Raw genomic sequence first — 17,738 nt, forward strand, 5'->3', positions numbered from 1 at the left:
GCAGGAGAGACACTGGCACAGAGGAAGCCCCTGCTCCACCCTCCCCTGGTCTAAGGGCTGGCTCCTGCTCACTGCCACGGCGGTGCTGGGCATCAGTGGGCACGAGGGAGCCTGATGCTGCAGGCTGGCATGCAGCCTCGCCCTCTGCATCACTCTGGGAGGAATCCAGGACCTTGGAGGCACCTTGCTCTGGTGCCAGGTTCCATTTGCAGGGGAAAATGCCCCAGGATGACGCATCCTCCAGGAGCTGCTCAACACCCTCTGCAGACGGCTCCATAGCTGCTGCTTGAGCTGTCTCACCCCGTTACCTCCCCGGCCAGGCAGACCCTGCGCCCCCTCAGATGTGTCTGGGACTGGCTCAGGCATCTGTTTCCTCTCTCCAAACACATCTGTGGGCACCAGGAGCTCCACGCACTACCCAACAAGGAGAGCTGCTCTGCTTGTTCCCTCCATCCCATCTCTTCCCAAGTAGGGATCTTCCCTAATCCATCCTGACTCAACCCCTGTGTATAAAGAAGTATTTTTAAATATCCATTGTTTATTCTGTAGCAACAGCCAAAGGAGTTGCTCTGATCCATGGCATAAACATATTTTCCCAGAGTTTTCTAAACAGCCACTTGACCCGCTGGCCAGCACTTCCCCGCAGGATCTCTCCAGGGATAGCTCTGCCTCTCCCTGCAGTGGCAGCGGTTGTGCAGGTAGACCCGGGCCAGGGGTTTTGGCCTGTGGCAGGGATGGGCAAGGGGAGAGGATGCTTTCCCTGGTGACAGCCCTGCACAGGAGGGTGCAGCTGGTGTCTCCAGCGCTGCAGGGGTGTGGGTCAAGGCTCTAGAGCAGTGGGGATGGAGGTCGGGGCTGCTCGAGACCCAGCATCTCTGTGCTTCAGCTTTTCCAGCTGTAAAACTGGGACAAAGATATTGAGCCACGTTACTTCCCCTGCCTTGATGAAATGCCTGGGACTCTCCCTTCCTCTCTCCAGTCCAGTCAGCTCCCTGGGAAGGGGGGAGGGTGCTGGGCTCTCCTGGCTGGCAGTGGAAGGAAAAGTCTCATTAAAGTGCCAGAGAGAAGACATCAGAAGCAGTGTTCTGGATGCCTGCTTTGGCACCCCGAGCACTCCTGGCTGTTTGTCCCACCACAGGCGGTGTATCTGTCTCCTACCCGCCTTGAATGCAGTGGGAGATCCCCTCCGGGGTACGGTGGTGTGGTCTGAAAACACTTCGAGGGAGCGTCTGCAGGAGAATACACTATAAAACTCCCAGGGCTGAGTCCTGCAGCCCTTTTGGTGCCCAGGAGCCAGCACACAGCCCAGCTCTGCCGGGTGGGCACGCACCAGGCTGCTGGGGATTCAGAGGTGAGGATGGGAAGCCGCCAGCCCCTGGTCACTCAGCAGGGTGGTGGCAGAGCTGTGAACAGAGCTGAGCATCCTGCGCCCGTGCCTGTCCTCTGCCAGCTCCATGGAGCCAAACCCAGTGCCCTCGTTATCCATGGACGTGCCCACAGATGCTCTTGCTTTACTTTTCAGACACAAAATCCAGCTGCGGCTCTGTGTGCTGATCCACGTCGGAGTTACGCATGCAGCCGCATTGGAAAAACGATGATGTTCCTGCACACATCTTGTTTGTCCCATGCATCGTTCCAGCGGAGGGACAAATCGCCCTGTAAATAGCAAGTCCAGGGCTTGGTCCAAGCCAGCAATTAATGCCAGAGCTGGGAGCTAAAAGAGGTTGCATCAAGCCCTTGTCTGACTGCTTTGAAAAATCAAAACAGTCTTGTAAAGATCAAGCTTGTAAAAATGGGGCTCTGTTTTGCTAGCTCATGAATGGGAAGAAATGCCAACTGGATAATTTTTTACACATATTTTTTTCCTCTTTGTCAACATTCCCCCATTTGGCTGAAACTTCAAAATGCCATATTTGGAGAGCGCCTGTCTTAGAAGTTCCAGTATTTGTATAAATAGCTGATAGTGAAAAACTTACCCACTCTGGAGTCTGTCCAGGGGCCCTCAGGAGTGGAGCTGGGGGTAGTGATGGGACCAAGGCTGCTGGGGCCCTGGAGCAGCCCAGTACCTTCCAGTCTGAGATGGCTCCCCACGGCCATGTGTGAGTGGAGAAGGAAGTGTGGCTGGAGGTCTCCAGAACACCAGCATCCACCCAAACGCACAAGGGAGAGCAGCAAAGGTGTGCTCCTTCTCCTCCATCTGCTGGGAAGGAGGTTTGGGCAATAAATGTGGAGGTGAAACAGTGATGGAGGTGCCCTGGATGTCATTGTTTGGTGTGGGGCTGTCATCTTGCTACCCTCTGCTGATGTTGGGAGGACAGGGAAGTCACTGTCCCCTGTCCTGCCCAGGGAGAGCCTGAGCACAGTGAGGGGTTTACTGAGAGGGACATGTGGTAGGGGGTGTGTAGCAAAGTCCTGGGGTGCACAGTGAGGAGTCTAGAGCAAGAGGTGCAGGGCAAGGTGCTGAGGTGGATGTAGAAGGACCAGAGCAGGTGATGAGGGGCACATGGAGGGACTGAGGGGTGCACAGAAGGACAGAGAGGTGCAGGATGAGGAGTGCATGGAGAAGGACCAGGGCACATGGCAAGGCGCTGGCATGTGCGTGGCACAGTGCAGGGTGCACAGAGAACCAGGACAGATGGTGTGGGACTGGGGCCACAGCGAGGGGCTGGAGTGCATGGTGCAGGGCTGGAGCCCATGGTGAGGGGCATGGAGAGGAACTGGAGTGCACAGTGGAGGGCACACGGTGAGAGGCTGAAATGCATGTGAGGGCATGGAGAGGGATTAGAACACACAGAGAGGCGATGGGGAGCACGTCGAGGGGCTGGGGCACACGGTGAGGGGCTCAAAGAGGAACTGGAGTGGACAGTGAAGGGTGCGCTGCAAGGGCATGGGGTGCATGGCGAGAGGCTGGCGCGCACGGCAAGGTGCTCACGGTGAGGGGCTGGGGCGCACGGCGAGGGGCGCACGGCGAGAGGCTGGGGCACACGGGAGGGGCTGGCGCACACGGCGAGGGGTGTACGGCGAGGGGCGCACGGCGAGGGGCTGGGGCGCACGGCGAGGGGCGCACGGCGAGAGGCTGGGGCGCACGGGAGGGGCTGGCGCACACGGCGAGGGGCGCACGGCGAGGGGCTGGGGCGCACGGCGAGGGGCGCACGGCGAGAGGCTGGGGCGCACGGGAGGGGCTGGCGCACACGGCGAGGGGTGTACGGCGAGGGGCGCACGGCGAGGGGCTGGGGCGCACGGCGAGGGGCGCACGGCGAGGGGCTGGGGCGCACGGCGAGGGGCGCACGGCGAGAGGCTGGGGCGCACGGGAGAGGCGCACGGCGAGGGGCTGGGGCGCACCGCGGGGATGCCGGAGGGGAGCGCGGGGGGCCGGGGGGTGCCAGGCCGTGGGGGAGGCGGTGCCACAGCCCGCTCTTCTTTCATTGATCTCCGGAGCGGGGCAGCCCGGGGCCGCCCCGCGCCTTTAAAGGCTCCTCCTCCCGGCACGGCCCGGGGAGCGCCGCGGAGGGGAGCCCGGCCCCGCCGCAGCCCCGCCGGTCCGCCCCGAGGGCTGCTGCGGGCAGCGGGTGCGCACGTCGGGGCGCGGGAGCCGTGCCCCCCAGCCCGGCGGCCATGAGTCCCCTGCCCGCGGGCAACGGCAGCGCCTGGGGGGCGGCGGCGCTGGGCAGCAACTGCAGCGGGGCCGCCAGCCTGAGCCGGCAGTGGGTGGTGGGGGCCGCCCTCAGCCTCACCGTGCTGGTCATCGTGGCCGGCAACCTGCTGGTCATCGTGGCTATCGCCAAGACGCCGCGGCTGCAGACCATGACCAACGTCTTCATCACCTCGCTGGCATGCGCCGACCTTATCATGGGCTTGCTGGTGGTGCCACCGGGGGCCACCATCCTGCTGAGCGGCCACTGGCCCTACGGCACGATGGTGTGTGAGCTGTGGACCTCGCTGGATGTGCTGTGTGTCACGGCCAGCATCGAGACGCTGTGTGCCATTGCTGTGGATCGCTACCTCGCCATCACGTCGCCGCTGCAGTACGAGGCGCTGGTGACCAAGGGCAGGGCGCGGGCCGTGGTGTGCCTGGTGTGGGCCATCTCTGCCTTCATCTCCTTCCTGCCCATCATGAACCACTGGTGGCGGGATGGGACAGACGAGCAGGCAGTGCGCTGCTACGATGACCCGCACTGCTGCGACTTTGTCACTAACATGACCTACGCCATCATCTCCTCCACCATCTCCTTCTACGTGCCCCTGCTCGTCATGATCTTTGTCTACGTCCGCGTCTTCGCTGTGGCTACACGACACGTCCAGCTCATCGGCAAGGACAAGGTGAGGTTCCTGCAGGAGCCCCCCAGCCCCAGCTCCAGGAGCAGCCGGCGGAGACGGCCCTCCCGTCTGCTGGCCATCAAGGAGCACAAGGCGCTCAAGACCCTGGGCATCATCATGGGCACCTTCACGCTCTGCTGGCTGCCCTTCTTTGTGGCCAACATCATCAAGGTTTTCTGCCGGCCACTGGTGCCGGATCAGCTCTTCCTCTTCCTCAACTGGCTGGGCTACGTCAACTCAGCCTTCAACCCCATCATCTACTGCCGCAGCCCTGACTTCAGGAGTGCCTTCCGCAAGCTGCTGTGCTGCCCGCGCCGCGCTGACCGCCGGCTCCACGCCGTCTCACAGGACCTGCAGCGCTGCCCCTGTGCCTTCAGCCCCCAGGGGGGCCCGTCAGAGGACAGCAAGGTGGCAGCCCCCGGGCGCTCCGGGGAGGACAGCGAGGCTCGGGGCAGCGGCAGCAGCAGCCGCTGCAGCAGCCGGACGGAGGAGACCAGCCTGTCCCAGGGCAGTGGTCCTCGGCAGCGGCCCCTGGGCGAGTCCCAGCTGCAGGGCACCCAGACCACGCTGTGCTCACAGCTTGACGAGTAGGTACCTGCAAGTCCTTGTCTGGGGGGGCTCTGGGGGACCACCCTTTGGGGGTACGATGCAGGGGCTTGTCGATGGTGGGGCTCTGGTCTGACAGTGCAGCGCAGAGCTGGAGGTTAGGCAGACCCCGGAGCCGGAGGGCAGGCAGACCCTGGAGCTGGGGGGCAGGCAGACTCTGGGGTGCATGGGAGAGGTGCTTGGCTGGGGGGCTGGGAACCATCACCCTCTGCCTTTAGGCTCCCCTAAACCCTGGCCCCGTCACTGAGCTGCAGAGCTGGGGTCCGAGCCCAGTCCTGCCTTGTCCCTTCCTGGGGAACACCCCATCCTGGCAGCTGGGGTCTGCTGTTCCTGGGTGAAGGAAACACTGGTGATGAATAGGGAAGCTAAACCAGCCGAGCAGGAATGTGTCCCAAAGCCTGGGAATCCCATCCGCCTTCTCTCCCCACTCCCAGTTTCTGCTGTTTGAGTAGGAAAATGCAGGCAGCCCCTCCACTGTGAGGCAGCTGGGGGCCACCGTCACCAGCCTAGGCTGTGCGGGGCGCTTTGCCCTCTGACAGAGTGTAAATCTGGGAAGGGAATGTACTTTGTCACCCTCCGTCCCTCGCTGTGTCAGCCCTGCAGATGGAGATGGGCTTCCTGTAGCGGCAGCCCTGAGCCAGGGCAGGGGGTGGCAGGGCTGCCTGTGCCGTGGCCCTGCCCGCGCGCTGCCCACACCCTTCTGTGGATTTACACTTTTTTTTGCAAATTACAGGGTGGGTGTTTTCCCCCGAGTTTTTTACTAGTATGACAAAATTTGAATTATTCTGGTTACTGTGGATTTTAACCAGTTTTCTCTGGTCCGAAACCCTTCCTGATACTTGGAGGCGAGAGGGGTCCCTGCCATCACGCACAGGCAGAGCTGCTGTCGGCAGAGATGTGCAGAGAGGAGCAAGAAAGTGTTTCCTGAATTTGTGCGTTCTGAGGAAGGATTCATGCCCACTGGGAACATGGGATGGTGAATTGTGGGCTGGGTCCGGGCACTTCACACCCTGCACTCTCCTGTTTAAGGTTTGACGGCAAAGAGACACCCGTGGGTCCTTCCATCTGACTGGGAGCAGCTGAGAGCTGGGAAGAGAGTGAGTGTGCTTCCCGCGCAGCTGGCCCTGCAGCGGGATCAGGGCGATCATCCCTCGCAGCGTCTCCTCTGCCCGCTTTGGCCGCTGCCTTCCCTGGGGGAGCGCAGCCTCTGGCCAGCCCGCAGGCAGCTGCCCGCTCTCAGCACGTGAGTCTGACACCCCTGCCTGCCCCGGGATGCTTTAACCCCCTTGGCTGACGGGCTGCTGGAGCTCCAGACCTCACGCATGGTGGGTTTTGCCTGGCTTCAGTCCCGGATCCCCTTCTGTGCCCGCTGCTCCCCTTTCTCCCGGGGTGGTGGCCTTGGGTCCCTGTCCCCGGGGCTATGCTGCTGCAAGGGTTGAGCCCGGTGGGTGATGCTGTGTCACCTCCCACCCTCTTCTTGCAGGGCCAGGCGTTGTGAAGGGGACAGAGGAGCGGCGCTGGGGGTGATGGCGCTGGAAGGACCCTCCAGCGCACGCACCGACCTAGAGAAGAGAGGGGCTTTCCCTCGGGAGTGCTCGTGGCTGCAGTGAGGCCCGAGGAGATGGCTCCTCTGTGCCGTTGGTGCTGGAGAGCTGGAAGCAGCTGGGAAAAAGCTTCCGAGCCACTCGCCAAGAGGCAGCGCAGCCTCGGGGATGTGCCTGCGCCCACTGTGCAGATGGGGGACGAGCTCCCACCTGGGGATGTTTCCTGGCATGGCTGGCAGTGGGATGTGGTGGCTGGCAGCTCTGCTCTCTTAAAGGACAAAGGAGCTTGTCGTCTGGGCTCAGCCAGGTTTTGGACAGCCTGTCAGGAAGGGGAGAAGAGCCTCCTGCAGGCACAAGCCCTTCCCAGGATCGCCACTCCATCCCTGCCCCAGCCACTGCATTCCCAGGGCTGGGTGCAATCCCAGGAGCTGCAGCAATACCTTCAGCAAAGAAGCACAGGGGAGCAAGGGGAGCTCCAAGCATGGGGGACTGGGCAAAAAAAAAGTGAATTATGGTCTTGTCAAATCTCCCTCTGTTTCTCCCTCTCTGTTCAGGGTAGATACCCATGTTTCCACACTGTTTGGGGATGGGAGTGGGGTGGAGGAAGCTGGAGGTGCAGCAGCGGGGTCAGGCAGGGGGAGCATCACAGGAGGGCAGTTTTTGTCCCACACACTGGTCTGGGTACGTGGGGCAGTGGGGTGAGGGCAGGGAGGTTAAGCTCTTGCTTTAAACCTCTTTGTGCATCCGGTGTGGTGGGAGGCGGTGGCAGGGCGGGTCTAGCCCCAGGATGCTGTGCTGGCTCCTCTGCGGTGCCAGTGTACAAACGAGCCCTCGTATTCGCAGCTGTGCCCACGCCACACCATGCAGTGACTTTGGGGATAATGTTGGTTGTAAATATGTCATGGTGACTGTAAAGTTGTTGTCCTGTTTTGTCTCCCCCCACCCTGTGTGTGAAATAAACCTTTGAAACTCTGTGATGTCTCAAATCTGTGCCAAGCAGAGGGATGATGCTTCCGTGTGCCCTTCCCAAGGGGCTGCCCAGGGCTCGGGGCTGCAGGGACCGGCTGAGCGGGCAGGCAGGGAGAAGCCGGGCTCTGGGCATGCCATGGTGCCAGCCCCCAGCCCTGCCACATCTCCCTGCACCCTGAAAGCGTGGGCAGAGCCTGGTGCTGCCAGGGTCCCTGGCATGCAGGGTTGTCCCTCCCCAGGGCTGGGCACAGCACCCACCTGCCCTCTGTGCTGGGAGGGGAAGCTTTGTGCCCCACCCCGGGTCTGCCAGCACCAGAAGGTAGGCACCACCATCCCATCATAATTCCAGAATTTTTTAGCAGTGTGAGCATTTGCTCAGGAGAGGCAGAGCGCCCTGTGCTGGGATGATGCCTAGAGCATTGTGATCTCCTGCTGGGATCCCCCCTTGGCTTGTTTTGCTTTTAATACCCAGCAAGGATGAATAAAATAAAATATAATATATATGCTCACAAAATAAAGAGCAAAATGCAGCTCTTGGCAACTGTTTCCATATAGAGCTTTCGACATCAGTTTGGTGGCTCTTGGGAGGCTGGTCCCTCACCCCTGCAGCTGACCCCGAGCACAGGGTCCTGTGTGTCCCCCAGCCCTGCCGTGGCCCCATCCTCCCTGGGGTACCATTGGTGACCCGCTGAGGGGACACAGTCCAACACCAGCCTGGGAGCTGCTCGTTAGCCCTGCAAGACCACCGTGTTAATGAGTAACTTCCCAAACAGCAAGCAAGCCCAGGGCAGGGGGTGAAGGGGGGCTGTCCCAGGGAAATGGGGGCTCCAGCTCCCTGCACGTTCTGTTAGCAGGGCTAGTGCCCATCTCTAATCAAGCTAAAGCTGCCTCAGATGGGTTTCTTTCCTCCTGGGGGGTACATTGACGACACCTCCCCCCCCAGGCACCTGTGTTGCATTCCCAAACAGCACCTCCCCCGGGGTTCTCTTTCTCTTTATTAGCAGTCAGCACCGGGTGTAGGTGCTTGCTGCTCTCTGGGTGCTGTTCTCCCTGCCTGTGTATGTGTTGCTGGGCAGTGTGTGGGGATGGACATGTCCTATGCCCCCTGCCTCTGCTGTGTAGGGGGCATCTCCCTCCAACACCCCAGTCCCGTGCCAGGTTGTGCCGCTGGATCAAGCACCTGTGCTGGCAAAGCACTTGATGCTTGTGTGGCATTTTGGGGTTTCCAAGTGCTCTCGGCACTAAATGCCTCCCTGAAGCTTTAGTTGCTCTGCTGAGTCAGGATTGCCCTGTGCTGGGAGCATGCACGGAGCACCCAGTGCTACCTTTGCTTGCAGCACTCCCCTGATGCAGGGAGGCTGCTCATCCTCTTGTGGCTGGTTTTGTCTATATGTTTATTTAACTGGCTTTTCCATTTCCCCAGGGGATGCATAAGTGGCTAGGTGGTTTTATCCCTCAGTTAGCAATGCTACCCTGCCCAGGGGGTGCTGGGCCAGCTGCTGTCCTGGCTCTGGGCTTTTGGGACTGGGGAGTTTGCTCTCTGGGCTCTGAAGTCATGCTTTTGTGTTGTGTTTCTGCTCCAGAGCAGCTGAACACGGTTTTCTCTGCTGTTTGCTCCACAGAGTTCCTGCTGCCAGTGTTGGATTTGCTGTGATGAGCGGCTCTTCTCTCTTCTCCAGGTTGCTGTCGGAGGAGAAGCCTGTTGCTGCCCTGTGGGGTATGGAGATGCATGCCCTGGGCTGCTTTGGTGGGACCTGGTGGCAGGAGCGAGTGGGGAGGTGGTGGCTGTGCTCTCCGGGCAGCTGGGCTGGTGTGCATGGGGCATGGTTCCCCTTTCCCATTGAGTGTGTGCCCAGGAAAACCTCTGCTTTTAGCTGGCCCGAGGCTTGCTGGGGGAGCAGCTTGCATGTGCACAGATGATGCTGCACCCCTGCAGGCTGCCAGCTGAACACGGGCACCCAGAGCTGTGTGGTGAAGGAGGACGATGACTTCTTGGAGCACCTGGTCCTGCTGAGAACGGTGAGATGTGAGGCTTGCCGGGCAGCCCATCGGAGTGAGCCTGTGCCCCAGCAGCAGGGCTGGCTGCCGGTGGGGCTCCCTGCCACGGGCTCTCTGCTTGGCTCCACAGATCTGCCTGGGGGCTGATGCCAGGGATGAGCTGCACGTGGTGGCTGTTGATTCGAAAAACACCTATGGAGACCACAAGCCAGTGACCATCGCAGCGCTGCGGACCTCGGTGCTCCCCATGGTACAGGCAACCAAACACACAGCGTGCAGCCCCTGCCCACGGGGTGATAACTTCACCCAGGTTGGGGCCGGGGTCTCTGAGCTCCGACTCTTTGCAGATCAGCCTCAAAGGTCTGGAGCTGGTCCCCCCTGTCACCTTCCTCCTCAAGTGTGGAGCTGGGCCAGTCTATCTCAGTGGGCAGCACATCACCCGTGAGTGCCACCGAGCTGCAGGGCTGGGGGCTGTGCTGGGGATGCTCCTGGGTCCTGTGGTGGCTAGTGCCCTCAACCAGGCTGCTTCCCCCTGGAGATGGAGGGATTGCCGGTCTTCGGGGTGGATTAGTGCTTGTTTGCATTTATGGGCTCGACACAGTGGTCTGTGCCAGCTTTCTGCTCTGCCTTTGGTGCCAAGGGGTGGGATGGTGCCGTGTTCCTGCTCCCAACGTGGGGTGGGATTGCTGGCTGTGTTTGCAGCTGGGGGTTTTGCCTCCCCTCAGTGGGTCAGGCCCCCCCGCTCCTGCTGCAGCCATGCATCTCCTCTCCCCAGTGGAAGATGATGCACAGTCCGAAGCCCACGAGGAAGAGCTCTCGGAGGAAGATGTAGGTGATGAGGATAATGATAGAGCATCATAGAACAGTCAGAGCTTGGTGAGGACTCTTTGGCTCTAGGAGTGGAGCTGGCACAATGGCAATGGTGGGGACACCCTCTGCCAGGAGCTGCAAATGCCTCATGCCAGATGGCACAGATCCTTGCAGGGGGATACAACCTGTCTGGGGTTTGAATATCATCCTTTGTCTCCTCTCCATTCCTACCACACTCCCATAAATGCTCTTTTTTTCCTTTTTATTGCAAAAACAGTGCGAAAGTGCAAATATCCTGGAATTAGTCTGGGCTGTGCTCTCACTTGCTGTCCTGTCCCTCCCTGCCTCCTCTTGGAAAAATATATTCTGTGTCTGCAATTACCATGATGCTGTGGGTCGTGCCGTGATGCTGTAGGTTGTGCTGCTGACCCATGGATCTGGGGGATCAGGGGTCCCACTGAGCAGTGCCTGGGGAGCTGCCTGCTGCCAGGACAGGGCTCAGGGGTGCTCTCAGCATGTCTGGAGGACAAAGGCTGCACCATGTCCCGGCTCAGGGCTTGTGTGTCCACAACAAGCTTAGCCATGTCTCTGGGGGAGGACAAGATGCTCTGGTGCTGAGGGGCTCATGCACTCCCTGCGCAGCCCTGGCATCAATTATCCTGTGTGCTCCCTTCTAATGGTCCTTTTGTTCTGGTAGGAATTGCTCGGACCATCACCTGTTCGGATCAACAGGACAAAGTTGTGTCACTGTCTTCACAGCAGCCCAGGGAAATGCAGCCAAAAGCCGCCCAGAACAAGCAGCCATTGAAATAACGTAATTAGAACTCGTAATTGAGAAAATTGCCCAAACCCATTATATACATGATATTAGCTGGCAGTGCGGTTGACTTTAAAGGGGAGCCCTGGATCTGCAGGCAGGGCGGGCTGAGAATGGGGCCCAGGGGTCTTTTTTTATTTTCCACACTGGTAATGGAAAAGGGCACAGAGATGAGCTGATGGGCGCGCGGGGGTAAGGTTGCTGCTGTCAGGCTGTAATGGCTCGGGAGAGGCTGGAGATGGGTCTGGGTGAAACCAGCTGCCAGCCCTAACGGGCTGCAGCCTGGCAGCATGTCTGCTCGGGGATGCAAGGGGGCAGGACCACAGGGTGATCGCATGCAGCCTTCGCCCCAGGAAGGGGCTTCTCTGGCATCGCCTTGCCTGGAGCCCCCTTCCCTGCACTTGGGTTTGAGATGTGCCCTGGGATGGGGAGCAGAAAGCTGCTGCTGTGCACAGCCTCAGGGGCACCTCTCATCCTGCACTGGCAACATCTCCTGGAGGGCTTTGGCATAACCATGGCAACTGCCAGGTAATTAATAGATGGATCTCAATGTCATGGAGACAAAACAAGGACAAGGAGTGTGCCGGGCACTGGGCTGCATATGCCTGCCCAGCTGGGCACAGAGGGCCCCAGTGCAGGCTGCAGCCCCGTGGCATGTAGCTGGTGCTGTGCCCACCCAGCCGGCACCAAAATGGGTTCTGTTCCCCCTGTGGCACGGGTGTCCCTTCATCACCCTGCTGCATGGTGGTGGCACATGGCAGCCAGCATCTCCCCTGGGCAGGACAGGGTGAAGAGGCAGCCCTGAGCTCCTCACAGCGTTCGCGCACAGGATGGGTGCCAGCCTGGCGCACCGGCAGGACTGTCTGTTCCAAGTGCCTGGTGGCTTAAAGACTTTCTTTTGGGAATAATGGAGAAGAGTTTTGGCAGAGAAAGGAGATGTGAGGATGACATTTTAATGTGGAAAATGCTCCTGTTAGGTGAAAAGCTGCTGCAGAGATTCCTTCCATGCTAATTGTTCCCCAGGAGTTTGTGGGCTTTGCACAGGGCGATGGGCGCAATGGTCCTGGGCTCAGCAGCGAGGTGGTCCCAGCCCCGAGCACTCGCACCATCGCAGCCTGGCAGGGCTGGGAGCTGTTCTGGGGTGGCTTTGCTGGCTACTCGGTACTGCACATCTCCAGCTGTGTACATGTCCTCCAGATGTTCACAGTCACACCCCAAATCCCAGGGGAGCTGTATGGGATCCCCCCAGGAGCTGGGGCTTGCCCCAGGCTTTGTCGGTGCAGAAATGTTTGTGCCTTCCACTGCTCCAGGCTGGTCGCCACAGCTCCACCGGGTACATGTCACAGCCTCGCCTGCTTTTTGAGTGAGCAGATTCCAGTTAACAAATGCAGGAATGCCCTTTTAGTTTGTGCATAAATGGCCAATTATTTGATGCATGAGCACCCCATCAGCTCACCCATGAGCACCCAACTAATCGCACGGGTAGTGCAAGCCTGAGCACCAACGGAGTGCATGCATGAGCACCCCATTAGTGTCCTTGGGTGCCCATTTGGTTCTGGCATGAGCCCCCGTTATCTCAGGAGTCTGGTGCTGGCAGAAAGGGCAGGAGGAAGCCTCAGCCTGGGGATGGGGGAGGCGTTTTCCCCAAATACCTCTTAATTATTTACATTTTCTGCTGTCTACTCAGAGAAGCTTGTGTTAATTGCAATAAACTAAAATAAATAAGAATTCTCCTAGCTGAGGTTGCTTTGCCCAGTTCCCCATCCTGGTCCAAAGGGCCAGATCTAGCCTTGCTCCGGGAGCAGGGGTAGGATGCATGGCCAAGCCACACAGCTAGGCAGGGACAGGGACTGAGATCACCACGATCTCACTGCACCTCTGCAGCTGGTGAGGGGGCACTGGGGGGGCCCGCTCCCCCCTGCCTGCCCAGCCTGCGGGAAGGTGACTGCCTTTAAATGCTGCTTGGCAGCACAGCCAAGTGCTTTGCTGCAGGTGCTTCACCTGGAAAAGCAGCCCTTCATTTAGGGATGCATGCAGGGCTGAGGACGTATCTCAGGAGGAGGCTTCTGCACACGGTAATTTATTTGTGGGGGGATTTTTACCTGCTGATGCTCAGCTGGAGCAGAACGAAGAGTCGTGTGGGGTTGGCCAGTGGGGAGGTGATTGCAGGGCTTTGGATTCAATATTTGATTGATACTCGATATCTGATATGTGGTAAGAGGGACGATTCTGAACCATCTCTTCTGCCTCTGAAAGCGTCCTTTGAGGTGGGGTGCCTTGTCGACATGTGGGGTGAGGCAGGCAGGGTGCATGGAAGTTGATCTTAAAGCCCAGTTAATATAAATTCAGACTGCAGAGCTTATGGGGGACTGCTGAGACGCATTACGAAGCTGTGGCTGGGGGCAGCTCTCCCTTGGGTTCCCCTGGGGACTTCCAAAATACGCCAGGTGAGCTTCAGTCCTACTAGCTGAGATATGTGAGGGCTTAAGAATGAAATAACATCTGGTACAGAAGGAAATCAGCAGGGTGGCAAGTCCTGTGCTGGGGAAGAGCAGGAGATAATATATGGAAATAGCCCAGGAAATTAAAGTTGGACTGCAGCGGGTGGTCAGATGATTCAGTGGGTGGGAGGGAGGCAGGGGATGTGGGAACAGCCTGGGAGAGGGGGTTGCACTGGGCAGGTGGTCCCGGGGCTCTGGCAGTGAGCACTGCGGGACAGGGACGGTGCTGCCTGCACTCCCCTGAGGCCAGGTGCCGGCTATGGGCTCCCAGCAGGACCCAGCTGCCTGTGGGGAGCAGCCCGGGCAGGCAGGGACCCATCTTCCAGGACTGATCTAATTTTTTTCCCTGAATTTCCTTCTTGCCCCCCACCCCATTCCCTTCACAGCTGATGACATGAAACTCTGGCGTTGCTTTCAGCAGGACTGTGTCGGGGTCTACAAAAGCATCTCAGCTGAGCCCCCTGAACTGCGGCAGCGATGAAACCTGGGCTGGCGGCTGCCAGACTTGGTGCTTGAGGAGACCTGGTTAATCTCGTTAGGGGGATGGATGAGCGGGGTGCAGGCGCACGACGCTTTGAGGCAGTGCAAAAGTAGTAGAGCATCTTTATTCGTTTATCCATTAATGTCCTTTGTGATTTCCAGAAACATTAGGAGCTATTTTCTGGCTCAGCCACTGCTTCCCTTTTCTGTCTGCCAGCAGCTGCCCCTCCGTGCCGGCTGGGCTGGGGCAGAGGCAGGATTGCTGCAAGCGCTTCATTTAAAGGGGTGCTGGTGAGACCCGATTTTGGTAAGTGCCTTCCCTGCGCTCACGGTCAGCCCTGCTGCTTTTCTCCTTCTCTTCTTCCCTACCCCACGATAACCGCTGTTGAGCCTGGGGCTGTCTCCCCCTCCTGATGCAGGGCTGCGTGCCAGCATCACCCCTTTTCTGAGCCTGATTTTTCCATTTCCCTCCCCAGGAACCCGCGGGACAAAGCCACCATCCTGGGGAGCCTCCCCGGGTACCGGGCAGGGTGCTGGGCAGGAGGACAGCCACAGCAAAGCCATGACAAGGAGCAGGATGTGCCCCATGGATGCCTAAAACCCACGACCACCCAATATTGGGGTGCTGAGGCTGGTCAAGACAGGGGTTTTCTCACCTGCCTGTGGTAGACGGGCTCAGCTGCAGCCATGGAGGGGGACGGGGCCAACACCACTGTCTACAAGCTTGCCCTGCAGAACCACTCCAATGCCAGCGCGCAGTTCACCGGGGTGCAGCTCATCCAGTCCTTCAAACCCCTCATCATCCCCTGCTACGCCCTGGTTGTCCTCGTTGGCATCTTCGGCAACTACCTGCTCCTCTATGTCATCTGCAAGACCAAGAAGATGCACAACGTCACCAACTTCTTCATTGGGAACCTGGCTTTCTCTGACATGCTGATGTGTGCTACGTGCGTGCCTTTCACCCTGGCCTATGCCTTCAACCCCCAGGGTTGGGTTTTTGGGAAGTTTTTGTGCTACTTTGTCTTCTTGATGCAGCCCATGACAGTTTATGTCTCCGTCTTCACACTCATGGCCATCGCAGTGGACAGGTAAGCACCAGCAGGGTGGGTGGCTTGGGGATCCCCAGTCCCCTCAAGCTGCTGCTTGGTCAGCTTGGGGTGTTAAGTGCTGTACGCTCAAAACTGGAAAAGGAAAAATCCAGGGGATCTCTGCAGTGTCTCTGCAGCCTCCTCTTTAGCATCAGGACTCGAGCTCAGGTGGAGGAAGTGCAGTGGGGGCGTTCGGCTGGCCGCATCGGGAAATGGTGTTGCGCGGTTTCACGCCTGCCTGTACAAAGCCATCGCTACTGAAATCTGCTCCCCCGCAGCCAGATCTGTGCTCCCGGCAGGCGCTGCTCTCTCACAAGGACTCGCTGGAGTTTGCTCCTGGTTCTTCATACTTTGCCAGACAAATCTGCACTCAAATCATGCTGTGCTCTGGCCCCTGGGTGAAGAGCACTTTTGCATCCCCGAGTGCGCCTGGGCAGGGTCTGATGGGGGTGGTTTGTAAAAACTGTGTTTCCATAGAGACCTCCTCTCATAAAAGGTGCTCCAAACCTTGCAGGGATGGGTGCGACGCTGGCAGCACCAAGAGTGCCTCTCACACTCATATGCCTCTGCCCCAGGCGGGAGCGGGGCAGGACCGTGATGGGAAGAGAGGGGAAAAAAGAGAAGATTAAAAAAATGAAAGATTTGAGTGGAATAGCTGAGAGAGGCTGGACTGCTGGCAGAGCTGTGCTGCTCTCGCCAGGGGCTTGAGATGTCCCAGCAGTGCTGATGTTCTCCTTTTGCTCTTCAGCAAAGCCCTTTTTTGGGGGGTGAAAATTAATTGCTTGTTTCTCCTGCTAAAGAGGCAGCCACCAAATTACACTGTCCTCAGCACATTCATAAAACGTCATTGGGATTTATAGTAAATGGACAATTTTAGCTCAAATCCTCCAGCTCCAATGAGGGGGAGCACACGGCTGCCCCAGGCCTCTGCTGGTCTCGGGCTTCAGCACAAGCCTGCGAGCAAAGCACACGAAGAGCTGTCAGTGCTTTCCTGAACGTTGCAATATTTAATGTTGCGATAGCAAATGCTGCAATACTAAGTGGCGGGCTGTGCCAGGGGGCAGAGCACTTAGTATGCAAAAGAGCTGCATAACATCTAATTACGGTCACTGAAGGTACCTTGCTGGGAGCCCATTTAGGATCAGCCCTTGATTGTAAGGGAGATCATAAGGACTGCCACGGAGAGGAGTGGAAGATGCTCAGTGGAGGAGGAAGTAAAGGAGGAACTGCTGGCTTTTATTGTCATTCACTCAGCGCTGCCTGCGGTCCTCAAGGTGGGTCCAGAGACAGGCTGCAGGAGGGATGCTCCGTGCTCCATGCCTGGCCCCGCTTTCGAAGGTGGCAGAAGCAACCCAGTCCTTCCAGGGGCTCCATGGCAGAGCAAGGGGATGCAGTTGTCCCCCCTGTTCCCAGCCAGCCCCTTCCCAGCCCAAGGCCGTGCCCCTGCTCCTGGAGCTGGCAGGGCTCTGCCTCCCATGGCTCCAGCCCTGCCGCCAGCCACCCCTTGCCCTGGGGGCTGCTGGGGGGGGGGGGCTTGGGCTGCCGGGCTGCTCTAGGGCTCAGGCTCCCCCATTTACCTCCCTGCAGGTACTACGCCACTGTGCACCCCCTGAAGAAGCGCATCTCAGTCACCAGCTGCATCTCTGTGGTGGGGGGCATCTGGCTGCTGTCCTGCGTGCTGGTGGCCCCCGCCATCGCCCACACCTACCACGTGGAGTTTCGGCAGGAGGGCTTCGCCATCTGCGAGGAGTTCTGGATGGAGAAGGAGACGCAGCGCCTGGCCTATGCCTATGGCACCCTGATCGTCACCTACATCCTGCCCCTCTCTGCCGTCTCCCTCTCCTACATCTGCATCTCAGTGAAGCTGAGGAACCGGGTGGTCCCTGGCCACCCCACGCAGAGCCAAGCTGAGTTTGACCGTCTGAGGAAAAGAAAGATCTTCCGCCTCATTGTGCTGGTGGTGGCGGCCTTCGGGGTCTGCTGGCTCCCCATCCACGTCTTCAACATCATCCGAGACATCGACATCAACCTCATCAACAAGCACTACTTCCTCCTCATCCAGCTGCTCTGCCACTGGTTTGCCATGAGCTCCTCATGCTGCAACCCCTTCCTCTACGCCTGGCTGCACGACCGCTTCCGCGGGGAGCTCCGGAAGATGTTTGCCTGCAAGAGGAAAATCATCCCTGCCAAGAACTGTGGGGCTGTTGGCGGCATGCTCTGAGGCTGGGGTCTCACTCCCCAGCCCCTCCACGGCCGTGTGCTTCACCCCGTGGATGGCAGGGCTCTCCTCGCTGCTGAGGGGCCGGGGATGCTGTCCTGCCTGCGGGACCAGAGGCAACCAGGGTCCTCCTGCCTGCCCAGGGGTTTGCAGCACTCGCTGCAGCATCCTTCCCTACGCCTGCCCTGCAACAGGTGCTCGGCTCCGCTCCTGGCATGCCCCGAGCAGCCTTTGCCACCATGACAGCCGCTGGCATGAGCAAAAATGCATCTGCTGCAGCTTTTCCCTGCAAGTTGCCCCAGCCACCCCCAGCTGCGCACCTGCAGCCTCACCAGTCCCAGCAAAACCCATCCCCCCCGCGAGGGTCTCAGATCTCCCCCCCAGGGCAGC

General features: G+C 59.2%; 3 protein-coding genes across 3 annotated transcripts; all 3 read left to right on the forward strand.

Annotated features, from left to right (window-relative positions):
* Window positions 1-3,615: 3,615 nt before the first annotated feature.
* On the forward strand, window positions 3,616-6,216 carry ADRB3 (adrenoceptor beta 3). Its single transcript, XM_014279073.3, has 2 exons — window positions 3,616-4,904; window positions 5,953-6,216. Exons 1-2 carry the CDS (start codon window positions 3,616-3,618, stop codon window positions 5,990-5,992), a joined length of 1,329 nt encoding a protein of 442 aa, XP_014134548.3. The 3' UTR covers window positions 5,993-6,216.
* Window positions 6,217-9,089: 2,873 nt separating this feature from the next.
* LOC102047685 (nucleoplasmin-like) lies at window positions 9,090-10,295 on the forward strand. The gene is made up of 5 exons (XM_014279105.1): window positions 9,090-9,153; window positions 9,373-9,455; window positions 9,565-9,684; window positions 9,782-9,875; window positions 10,210-10,295. Exons 1-5 carry the CDS (start codon window positions 9,090-9,092, stop codon window positions 10,293-10,295), a joined length of 447 nt encoding a protein of 148 aa, XP_014134580.1.
* Window positions 10,296-14,603: 4,308 nt separating this feature from the next.
* On the forward strand, window positions 14,604-17,358 carry LOC102056147 (prolactin-releasing peptide receptor-like). Its single transcript, XM_005438039.2, has 2 exons — window positions 14,604-15,130; window positions 16,718-17,358. The coding sequence occupies exons 1-2, from the start codon at window positions 14,730-14,732 to the stop codon at window positions 17,349-17,351; spliced, it is 1,035 nt and encodes a 344-aa protein (XP_005438096.1). The 5' UTR covers window positions 14,604-14,729; the 3' UTR covers window positions 17,352-17,358.
* Window positions 17,359-17,738: the final 380 nt, after the last annotated feature.

This window comes from Falco cherrug, chromosome 18 (genome assembly GCF_023634085.1).
Source record: "Falco cherrug isolate bFalChe1 chromosome 18, bFalChe1.pri, whole genome shotgun sequence".
Classification (NCBI taxonomy): domain Eukaryota; kingdom Metazoa; phylum Chordata; class Aves; order Falconiformes; family Falconidae; genus Falco; species Falco cherrug.